The sequence below is a fragment of the Chaetomium tenue genome, assembly GCF_020726465.1.
Source record: "Chaetomium tenue strain MPI-SDFR-AT-0079 chromosome Unknown F5144scaffold_6, whole genome shotgun sequence".
In the NCBI taxonomy this organism is placed as follows: domain Eukaryota; kingdom Fungi; phylum Ascomycota; class Sordariomycetes; order Sordariales; family Chaetomiaceae; genus Chaetomium; species Chaetomium tenue.
This window is the reverse complement of record NW_027117334.1, coordinates 3,453,577-3,465,000: the sequence shown is the minus strand read 5'-3', so window position 1 is coordinate 3,465,000 and position 11,424 is coordinate 3,453,577. Positions and strand designations below refer to the sequence as shown.

The following is an 11,424-nucleotide window of genomic DNA, read 5'->3' as shown; positions in this document are numbered from 1 at the left end:
CCGGCCTGGTACTGCACAACCTTGGGTCTCTAAGACCCCGTATAATGCCCAGGAAACCCACTCGCAGTCAGACTTCATCAAGACCCGGATTGCCAGCCATCAAAATAGCTCCCCAGCTTCGGTGTTAGTTGCAGTTGACCAGCTTGCCAAAGGTGCAACGGCTGTAATGCACCAAGTGGCTCTTCTTCAATCGGAGGTCTCTTCGCTCCGTAAGGCCAACGAAGCACTAAGCAAGCGCCGGAAAGCCAAAAGAACACGTATACAGCTTGGAGGGGCACTTACTGTACAAGATGCACAGGATCTACTGGACCAGAGGGATGTGGGTAAGGGGGCACTGCAGGAAACACAGCCGGATAGTAGTGGTACAGTGTCACGGTTATGGCCGCATGCAGGGTCCCGATGGGGGGGTGCGCGGAGAGCGCCCCCCAGCCAATCATTAAGAATGGGTCCCAGACCAATCAGGAGAGGAACGGGGGGAACGGCTACCGTTCCTCACGTTCCCCAAGAAAGAGGTACGGAGATACCTAGGACCTAGATAGTATATAGTCACTCGTCCTGGAGAGCTCTGGGAGTTCTCCAGTTAGCAATCACAACTACAGTTCGCTACAAGCTCGCAAGCCTACTGTTGAGACAAGTCTATTGTTGTGCACCCTTTGGCTGCACCGAACCTAAGCATCCTCAAGAGATTACCTTCAACGAAGCTGAACCCTAACAGGATAGGATCCTGGACAGGTTCGTCACAACGTCCCTCTGGTGATCTTCCAGCCATGGGATCACCAGGCTCACGGTGAGCCTTATGATCCCATCTGCTTGGGATCATTCTGCCAAGAGTGATCCTCTCCTTACTGGTCCTTTAGCGATTGGCTGGGGATGCTTCCCGCACATCCCCACTGGCCATGCATGCGGCCATAACCGTGACAATCCCCCCTCTTCTAATTCTTTTTACACCTTTGCTAGAACGCTCGTTACAAGTCCAGTTCCCCCTCCACTATCCTAACATTAACATGCCAACCCGCTCGCTGCTCTAGTGTTCTGAACGCCGGAATCCAAGTCTTGAGCACCAGCGGTATAAAGACATTGATCAATGGGAGACTATCAGGCGTCCCACAAAGATAGAGCCTGACCGCGACTAACTACATTCCCTTCATTGATGGGTAACAACGATAACTCAACACCGGAGAACACAAACCCGGGGTCAGTTGGTCACATCAAAAAGCCCTCGCAATACCCCACGGTACATTCCTAGCCCCTCTCCCATAGTCTCCCTGATGTAACCATCTCTCTAGCGCCCAATCAACCTCCGATGGAATCGAAGTATGCGGTGACCCCACCCTGCACCTCGAGAGCTTTATACTGGGCCTCGTAGTACGCTTTGTCCCCCGCCTCATCATTTGTTGGACTAATAACCGCAGCTTCCCTTGGCTCCAATTCCACACTATACGCGCTAACATGGCGGGCTGGCCCCGCCATAGGGTAAGGATCAGTTGAGTTCAGATCCCAGTTCAATGCTGGATCAGCCATGTCGTAGGCCCCTGGGAATTTGAAACCTAGGGGAGTAGCGTCACCATTTCCCGTAATGTTGAAGTTGAAGCAGGTCATGTAAAACTGCGGACCGACCGGGTTGTACTCAAAACCAGGGTTGTTCCTAACGGCGAAGTGTAGTGCGATTATCTGTAGACCATGTCAGATCACATACGGAACACATTCAGAGAAGCGTCACCTTACCTCCTGACGAATGATGTAAGTTCCAGGCTTGATGTCGGCGGGAATAGTGGCCGTCCATGTCCCATTGGTTTCGTCTAACAACTTGACTGTGCCCCAGACACCTTTCTCGTCGATTGCCTCCTCGGCGAACTTGAAGAACTCGAGCTCATTGACGTTGACATCCGCGACATCTCCACTGTACGGCGCCATCCAAGCTGTGATGGGACCCTTATGGCTGTACAACCATCGAGACCAGTGAAAAGTAACGCTGCTCCCGGCACGAGCTTGAGCAATGAATCCTGGCGCGGGTTTATGGACCGTGTTGCAAGCGATGTCCGCTTTCGTAGCGTCGAAAACGGGGCCCGTGGAGCCGCCGCCGTATGCAATCCGCGATGGTGCGGGTTTGAGAACCGGGTCGATAAAGATGTCGTATCCCGGGTAACTATTTGTTAAAGCAAGAAATATTAGTTGAGTTCGGAAAAGGTTGGTGATTAGGTTGCATCTTCTTACACCGTGTTGTCTGACGTGACGCGGTAAATGTATCCATGAGCCAGGGCTTTGGCCGCGAAGGCCAAAACCGACGCTACTCGAGCAGCTTTCATAATGTGAAGAGCGGAAGAGGAGTAGGGAATTGGAACGTGAACGGTGTGCCAACGTTTAATCGACAATCCAACGAGGAGATGACTTCATTTTAAGTTCGGTCGCCCTTCGTATTAAACAAATATCTGATGGGTTTAAGGATATGGAAAATTGAACCTTTACGCCCTGCACTATCCCAATGTCTCTATGCCGAGACACTTCAACTTAGCGAAAAGGTCAAGTTAGCCCCAATGAGACGGAACGTTGCAACGGGAATTGTATGCTGGGTGTCCGCTGCATTACCCGGGACAAGACGACTGTCAGAGGGGCGATCACCAATAGCAAAACAGGAGTTAGAGAGGCCTCATAGCCATTTAATTTGTTACAGTATGATATAAACGAGGACGCGCACCTCGGATCTTTGCTCCCCCACCTATCCCGAGTATTACAAAACCATCGTGCACTCATGTTGCAAAAAGAAATATACGGCTCCATGTCGGAGACGGATATGTCCATGCTACGCCAATAACTAACGCCTTATCCGAGTTCCGTGTGTTTCCAAGGAGAGGAGCTGTTAACAACCGCAGTGGAAAGCATGGGGTTTTATCGCCCCAAAACACGAATATCGAAGTCTGGTGTGAAACGACTTACCGGGGGGTGGAGGGTGGTAGTAAAGAGTAACAGCGACAGAGTGAACTATTTTGTATTTTGGCAACGTAACTAGGGGAAACAAGAAGGCACACAAACCTATTTTGAGTTTCTAATTCTCTCTTGTGTCTGCCCAGAATCGCGCGAACCGTTCCCGCTCGGGATGTGGTTCACATCGGGACGCCCTATCCCGATAACTTCCTCCCGCCATACAGCCCCGGACGCGAGGATTCTGCACATATTAAGAAAGGGGAATAAGATTTGCCATACTGGAATGCCGGAACCTACCTTGGTCCCCCTTAGCTGAGCCGCCGCGTCATCGATGTGATACATCGGCGACAGTTGTGCTCCGCATCTCTCCAATATCGAGGGCTCGCTTGTCGACAGTCAACATGTGAACTATTATTCATATGTGCAATACCTGTTAGGTGGGATTTTAATGAAATATAAGGAAAGCCAATTACGACAATCATGGAAGGACGGCGGTGGATGCATTGTATTTTATCTTGATAGGTGGATTGGGTTTCCCCGTCTACAGCATGGTCTCCCATCCTGCTGCAGGGACAACATCCTTCAACCCGAGGGCATAGGTTTCTCGACAATATGGGGTAAGCGCGCCCATTGGTTCGGCGTTGTTTGATATGGATTACGTATGATGCTAAGCTTCAAAAACTACCTACCTATGCTGAGGAAGTTGACTTCCCGTAAGATATTATCTTCCGGCTCCTCGTGCTACGTTGTTCTTCAACGGAACACGCACGATGTATAGTTCCGATCTATCATGTACGTTTCATATATCAACCTCCATAACTTCCAGCACCCCTTTCCGCTTCCTCCAGAGTTTTCCACAACTCTCGCATTCCATCAACATTGTCGTGTTGCTCTCCTCCGTACAACACCCATGCCCTATCAGCTTCAGTGACAAATGCTCGTGCTCTTACAAAATCATTCACCATTAGGTATGCTTTCGCAAATTGTTGATAATACTCGACAAGCTGCGGGCGTAATTCTTCCTGCTCTATCAGCCCCATGGCTTCCGTTATGAGCTTCCCGACGCGTTGGTGGTCGAGTCTCCCTGCTTGGACCAAGGTTTGATAGATCTCCAACAAGCGCTCTCGCCGTCCGTCGGATGCGTCTCGCTCTTCGAGATGCTCGGAGCATAACGCGCACTTACAGTGGAAACCCCAGGCTTGGAGAATGGTTTTCCGTTCTTCGTAAGTATACCCCAGCGGCGCATCTGTTAGTGGTGAGCTGTCGTTCTTTTACTATTCATGGGCTGGAGTTGGCTCCTACAGCTGTGTGCAACTTCTTGCCCAGGCTGAATGTCTCGGAGTGCCACGACTTCCATCGCTATGTCGTCCTTGATGTAGCGCCAATAAGAACTGCATTTTGTGTGTTAGAGAATTCCTTCTGTCTCTCCCCAAGATACGATGGCCACCTACTTTGGCCGACAATTGTGGTTGAGTCTCTAAATCATTGTAGGTTAACTATCAGCTCGTCTTGCCTTGATTCGCTCGTGGGAGGGTCCTCATAATCCGATAAAACAACGCGTACGTACTGAGCCGTCTGTAAAAAGTTCCAAGTGTTGAATTCCGTCGATCTCAACACCGAAACCATTTGTGCGGAGACCGTCCAGAATGGGTTCTCCGCCCGTGCTTCGTGCTAGGGCCTGGATTGACTTCCTCTGCTCCGGTGGAAGCTGCCTCACACTGGCCTCCATCATGGACCGTTTTTGCCTTGTACTATATCGGTCTTCGTTGATGAAGTCCAATCTAACAATGAGCACGGGGAACCCGACCATAACGGTCTCATGTTCTAGGAACTTGCGCTTAGCAAGCACCCCTTTACCACGTCCCGGTATCTCCCGGACTTCATAGGGGGCCTCCCCATCTCGTTGGCCTTGTCCCGTATTTGCCAACTGACCTCTAGACCTTGGTGACACACGTGAGTCATCGAGTTGGTCAGCAAGACTGGCCGCAAGCTGAGGGGTGGTAATCAAGCTGATGCCTTGGTTGCCCCGGAAGGTGGCGAGGGTGAAGACACAGTCGGGGGAGAACGGCTCCAAGTTGTAGTCATCTCCTACCGGCGCAGGGCAAATGGGGTGATGTGACCAGAGTGACCAATCGTTTGCGAGTGGGCAGAGTTGCTCCTGTGACTGAAGAACTAAAGACCCAACGTACGCGTCCCACGAACACACAGTCCAATCCCCCATGGGTGTCCGGTGTAGGGCTCCTAGTGGCTGAAAGTGAATAAAAAGAGCCAGCAGAAGCAGGATTCGAAATCGAGATCCTCTTTCGCCGCGCCAGGACCTCATAGAGGCCACCATGTTGGAGTTGAGTTACCGTGCCGCCAAGCGGACTTCAGATGTGAACAAAGAGCGGTGTTTTTGCATGCACTTTAGTCGTCTAGACAAATCGAGTAAAAAAAGGACACGTCACCCGTGTTTTCTTTTCAGTCGCCCAGCCCAGACATACCAAGAACGATCTATTACCAAGTTGAGCTGCTGATACCAAGCCTAACTAGAGCCGGTCGGATAAAACTACCTAATAATGTATTAATGGTGAAGAACCGGCGTGTTGGGGAGCACTGGAGCAGGTGGAAGATTTAGCCGGTGCACAGTTTTACTACGATTTTAATGCTTAATACCTACCTGGCCAACGGAAATTATCCTGTTCTTCGATTCGTATTTCAATTGTCAAGATCTCAAGCCCACCAATGTTTCAAGTACGATTGAACTCAGCTGTAAAATAGAACCCTCTCTTCTCTTTTACTTTCTTTCATTCATCAGAGGTCTAATAATAGGTTCATGACTCGAAGACCGAGGTCAATCGTCAAGCAAACAAACGCCATTCTGGTACAAAGTAGACCACAAACTAATGCTGAATCGCCAAAAATAAGATGTTGGTCGAGGGGTACTCGGAGTGTTTCAAAGGCGAGCGTGGCAAAATGTGGCTGAGGTCAGGCAGGGCCGCACAGCACATCGTTCCCTTTCAAGCAGGCACAAAGCCACCTTATGTGCTGCTGCTTACCTTATCCAATCGCAAACCAGGGCGGCCGAAGGTGGGGAAGGGTTTCAGCCAATGGGCGAACCAGGAAGCCGGAAAAAGAGAAAAAGAGAGAAAGGAAAAGGGAGAAAGAAAGAAAGAGGAAGGACAAAGCTAGTCTCCATCTTCCCCTCCATCCTTTATCAAAATCGCTCTTTCGCGTAATAATAATCCATCGCGTTTCCCACATTCGTTTTTCCTTTCCCTTTCTTTTTCCCACTCGGTTTTTTTGATTGCCTTTTCCCCATTCTAACCCCCATCTCCATCTCCCTTTCCCTTTTTCATTTCAATCAATCAATCGATCCATCAAATCGACTTCGCTCGAATTCAATCAGGAGCAATTGGCTTTTCTGTGTTTCAATCCATAACACACCTTTCTTTCCTGCCATGGCACCGGGTTCAAAACGATCACCAGACACAGAGGGCATGGTATGTATTTTCTTTGTTTTCTTCCCCTTTTTCTTTTTTCTTTTCTTTTTTTTTTGTGCACACCACCCGTTTTCCCTCGCCAGCCCGTGTTTTTCAATCCCCCCAGAGGAATTATTCGTTTCCTACGTTTCTATGTCTCGCATTGCATTGGACCACGAAGAGTCACCCTGCGATATCGAATGCAAATAACACTGAGGCCCTGGGCTAATAGCTTTCACAGGAAGTTGGGAACGAATCAGTACCCCAAAGCAGCATCACCGTGGCCGCCGACGCTACTGCCCCTCCTACAAGCAGCTTGGAGAGTGAAACGGAATCGGCCCTGAGCAGCCCGACGGCGACGACACAGCCTGCCGAGCAGGTTGCCAGGCCCAGCATCCCCTTCCGTGCCAGCAAGGACGGTAACAACCCAGAGGCCAGCGGTAACGGGCACATGATGCCACCAGTTGCGACCCGGCCAGCTGGTGGAGACTACCACCATGAATATGAATTTTCAGACCTCGATGAGATCACAGTGCGCCAGTTGAATGAAGACATCCTGGCCTACCGATATGATCTTGATTATTGCAGAGCGCAGCTGGAGGAGGCGGACTTGACTCCCCAGGAGACTAGGACGTTGCAGCTACGCACCCTCGATCTCGGGCATCAGATTCGGCACTGCACGCACCGAATTGAAACCATCAAAGCGCAATCGCGGAAACGCACGACTTTCCGCCCCCCTTACAACACCTCCGGCGCGATATCTTACTCGGTCAATGGGACCAGCGGCAGTGGCAAGCAACCACATGCCGTAGTCAATGGCCAAGGTGCCGCCATGATCCCGGCCCGGCTCATGTCCGCAACACCAGCCCACGCTGCAGGAAAGCGCCCGACCCCAGATGAGGACCACGGGAGCGTGAAACGCATCAAGGCGTCATCGCCCGGCTTGGACCTGATAGGGGGTGTGATGGAGGACGGCGTCAACACGGCATTGCAGCGTCTCGGTTTCTGGAAATGTCGCCTCTGCTCCGCCCCCAAGTACTTGCTGGCCGGGGCCGGTCGGTCTCCAGCAGCACCGTGCAAATGGCCGCTGAAGGATATCTCCAAGATGATCACCCACTTTACGGAAATGCACAGCGAGCACACGCCTGCCGAGCGATGTGTCGAGCTTGGCTCGGCGCTCGCTCAGAACCGTACGTACCTCCCCATTCCCGGCTTTCCCTTGTGTTTTATTAATGCTAACTTGAATACCAGGTGGTCCGTTCGAGTACTGGCTTCGGAGGACTCGCGCGCAAAACATCAGCGATGGCAGTATCATTGATGACTGCTTCGAGACTCTGCTCGACGGCGACATGCCCGATCTGCTCAGGCGCCACAGCCGGGCTGCCGCGGGAATGCCTATGTCTTGATCAATCACCTCAATTGGTTGAAGGCTACATCTCTATTTCTAAGATCGGCGTTGGTCTGGGAGTGCGTAGCTCGGGGAGGCGAAATCGACGTTGTATTTCGAGCCTGATTTATTTCCACGGATTTGCGGCGGGGAAGGGAAAAGGACTGCTTGGCTGGCTGTTACATCATCTCGCTGGAATCGGGAATAACGCCAGGGGACGTGAAGCAACCGGCGACATGTCGGATTGTATCCGGGTTGCCTTCGAGGGGGGTTCTATGGCAGTATTTCGGGCGCTTCATTCGGGCTGCGATGATTCATGGTTGTATTTGTAGAATGGCGAGACATGGCGGGCACAATTTTGCATTTTGCACAATTCCTAAGCTGTCGTCCCGATGCGGGCATGCAATCTAGGCAGATCAATCCCAACCGGACGCTCCACCCGCCCCCCCCCAACCGCAGGCGGCTTGGGTGTGTGTGGGCTGGGGTTTCCTCGTGACAACCAATCATGACGTAGATCTGATGCTCGGCGGATCTGGGGCTCGCGTGAGCGGGAAATCTCGCCTTTGTTTCGGTGGTGCTACCTGCCTTTCAAAACTTGGAGCTGTCCCTCTCGAGTCTCGATCAAACACACGACACTCCAGTCTGCAAAGCGACCACGACACCTATCAACACCCACCACCACCACCATGGGCATCATTAAGAAGGTGGCGCTCACCACCTTAGGACTCGGCACGGGCGCTTTGGGCTATCTCGGCGCCTCAACGAGCATCGTCAGTCCCATCCCGGAAGACGACCCCCTGTGGCGCTCAAAGAGCTATGCCAAGTACAACGCGCATCGGAACCCGTCGACCCAGGATGTCTGCATTAAGAGAATCCCCTTGACCAAAATAAAACCGGAACTTCTCGAGCGTGAGGGTGACCTTGCGCTTGAATTCTGCCGAGGAGTCTGGGCCGGCTTAGGTGCGTGAGAAACCACAGAATATGAGGGTTTTCTCAAACATTCATTGACGCGGGCTTTTTTGTTATAAGGTTACCGGTTCCAGCGGGCGTATTTAGCTCGCAAGTACCACGGTCCCGCGACCGCTTCTCAGCTCTGGACAGTTAATCAGCTGGCCCGGTCCGCGTACGAGCCAGGCACGCAGCTCACGGACCACTTCGAGGTTGTCGAGAAGACTCCTTCTGCGGTAGTGGTTCGCTGCGGCGATTCCCCGAGGAACCCGAGCCCCCGCGACTCGGATGGCCTGTTTTCCATTGGCGCTGCCGTCGATCGGGAGCGCGGTGAGGTGGTGCTCAAGCTCACGAGTTGCTTGTTCATCAGCAACAACAAGGTTGAGGGGATTCAAGGGCCCATGCCTGGCTGGATGGAGATGCTGCATAGGTGGTATGCACGGCTTTGGATGGAGACGGGGTCATGGAGGGTGACACGCTAGTACATACCTTAGCTATAAAAGTCTGCGTGCGGAGTTTCGTGGCGGCCCTCTCCTGTCTGCCTGGCTTCAGCAAAATCATGCGTGACCGAGGCTCAACACCATAGAATCCGGCAGCGAATATAAGCCTGCTATCCACCCTTTTTTGTCACATACGACCATAGCTGCGAGAGAACTCGGGATCCCGTCCGCTCTCCCTTCGATAAACTCGCAAGCGCTCGATTAGTAGTTGGCTCGGTGACGACCAGCGAATTCCGAGTGTCGTATGTTTTTTTGTTTTTTTTTCTTGCTCTATTATGCTCTTCTCTAATAGAAGCGAGGAATGAATCGTGGTTGGTTGTAAGTTGTGGGCTTGTGGCTGCTGTCAAGAGGAAGAAATCGAAGTGGAGGCGAAAGGAGAAACCAAAAAAGCAGTGGAGGAAACATACCGTTTTCCTTGATCAGCTGCATCACCTGGCCTTTGCATTGGCCTTTTGTTTGGGCGTTGAGAACGATCCGGCGTCGGAGGGGACATGTAGAAAGGAGATCTCCCACCCCTCGTTGGCCTATTACGGAGGAATTGACCACCCCTGACGGCTTGAACTGCACGGTAGGATGCACGGACTTATTGAAAGCTCAAGCTTCCGGCGTGCTTTGTGGCCGCACACAACAAAACTCCGATATTCCGGAAAACACCTCCACACAATGTGAATACAGATTCGTAAGTCAATAAACTACCTCCAAACTTTCGGCAATACTTTATTTCCGCTCGTACAACGTCTTCAGCCGAATAAACCAATTTAGAAATAGATATATCCAAAGATGCAAACCAGCGTAATTGCCTGGTTTGAAGGTGAGAGTGAAGCACTGATCAGATTGTTCCGTTTCATTTCCAAGATTGTGTCTCCCCCAGCCCACAGCGCAGGTCAGCTTTTCAACATCGCCAATTCACACCATGCCTTCCATCAGCGGCCACAACCTCTTGATTATTGGCGGGTCTGCAGGGATCGGTGCCGCGGTTGCCAAACTTGCCGCCGCAGATGGTGTGAACATTGCCATCGCGTCATCGAACCCGGACCGCGTCGAGAAAGCGATTAAGACGATAAAGGATGCTCTGCCGATGAAGACTGTCAACATCTCCGGCTTCGTTTGCGATGTGAGCCCCAGCAATATCGAAGACCGGCTTGAGAAACTCTTGACAGATGTTACGGCCGCGCTGGGTGGCCCCCTCGACCATATTGCCTACACGGCATCTTTGCTGGAGTTCAAACCCGTAAGCGAGGTTACGATGGAATGGATAACCCAGACCTCCGGCCAGCTTCCTTTTGTGGTCCCGGCGCTTCTGGGAAAACTTGCGCCTCGGTTCATGAACATCGCTCCGACATCGTCGCTGGTCTTCACCAACGGCCGCATCACAGACAAACCCATCAAAGGCCTGGCTATCTTGGCCGGATGGGCAACTGCTCTGACCGGCTTCGCGCGCTCGTTGGCCGTTGAGATTGCCCCTATTCGCGTCAACCTCGTCAGCCCCGGTTCGACCAATACCGATCACCACGGCCCCCCCGAAGTGCGCATTCCCAAGATGGCAGCCGTTGCTAAAGCCTCTCTTCTGGGGAAGGTTGGGACCGCTGAAGATGTTGCTGAAGCTTACATCTATCTTATGAAGGATTCGAACTGTACAGGTAGCACTATTAGTACGGAAGGCGGATCGTTGCTTCAGTAAGCAGCACGTTATGTTGCTTAAAATCTGATGTGGGGAACAATACCAAACCTGAAGTCGTTTTGAAGGATGTCTGGGTGCGGAGACTATAAGGGGCGCGTGAAATTGACCTTGGAGTCAGAGTGCTTGAACTACATGTACATGTAGAGAGTAGCGGCAGAGCAACTAAGTGCTTAAGTAGTCTCATCTTTCGATAGGTTCGATTACGCTGTCTGTTCACTGCGCTCCCACGAGAGGACCATAAGTAAATAGTTATATTCTTCCTCTGGGTTGTCTGCGCTTGACACCACCGGCTACTTTGTAGTTAGGTAACTTCGTACCAGTACATTTTGTGTGTCCTCTTTCTGTCTTTTTGACACATACACGCACGTATAAATAGAAACCCTATGCCCCCCCATCATTTCACATTGGCAATTCTGCGGGATTGCCTGAAAAAACAAAGGGAAGAGAAAGAGCAACAAAAGTCCTGTGTGAGGATTAGGACCATACCCGCAACTGCGGACCATGTATAACCGTCATCGTTCATTC

The 11,424-nt window shown here is 51.7% G+C and overlaps 4 protein-coding genes across 4 annotated transcripts; 2 read left to right on the top strand and 2 right to left on the bottom strand.

Moving 5' to 3' along the window:
• Window positions 1-1,716: 1,716 nt before the first annotated feature.
• Window positions 1,717-2,306, bottom strand: F5144DRAFT_497807 (glycoside hydrolase; the record flags this gene model as incomplete). The annotated part of the gene is made up of 2 exons (XM_066786228.1): window positions 1,717-2,146; window positions 2,215-2,306. 2 exons carry the CDS (start codon window positions 2,304-2,306, stop codon window positions 1,717-1,719), a joined length of 522 nt encoding a protein of 173 aa, XP_066640387.1.
• A 1,865-nt stretch (window positions 2,307-4,171) lies between these two features.
• F5144DRAFT_595785 (uncharacterized protein) lies at window positions 4,172-5,257 on the bottom strand (the record flags this gene model as incomplete). Its single annotated transcript, XM_066790728.1, has 3 exons — window positions 4,172-4,313; window positions 4,374-4,399; window positions 4,490-5,257. 3 exons carry the CDS (start codon window positions 5,255-5,257, stop codon window positions 4,172-4,174), a joined length of 936 nt encoding a protein of 311 aa, XP_066640386.1.
• A 971-nt stretch (window positions 5,258-6,228) lies between these two features.
• F5144DRAFT_368810 (uncharacterized protein) lies at window positions 6,229-7,916 on the top strand. Its single transcript, XM_066784470.1, has 3 exons — window positions 6,229-6,404; window positions 6,625-7,573; window positions 7,635-7,916. Exons 1-3 carry the CDS (start codon window positions 6,363-6,365, stop codon window positions 7,787-7,789), a joined length of 1,146 nt encoding a protein of 381 aa, XP_066640385.1. The 5' UTR covers window positions 6,229-6,362; the 3' UTR covers window positions 7,790-7,916.
• A 540-nt stretch (window positions 7,917-8,456) lies between these two features.
• On the top strand, window positions 8,457-10,899 carry F5144DRAFT_498149 (uncharacterized protein; the record flags this gene model as incomplete). Its single annotated transcript, XM_066786251.1, has 6 exons — window positions 8,457-8,730; window positions 8,800-9,188; window positions 9,511-9,526; window positions 9,812-9,901; window positions 10,052-10,396; window positions 10,595-10,899. 6 exons carry the CDS (start codon window positions 8,457-8,459, stop codon window positions 10,897-10,899), a joined length of 1,419 nt encoding a protein of 472 aa, XP_066640384.1.
• Between the last annotated feature and the right edge of the window lie 525 nt (window positions 10,900-11,424).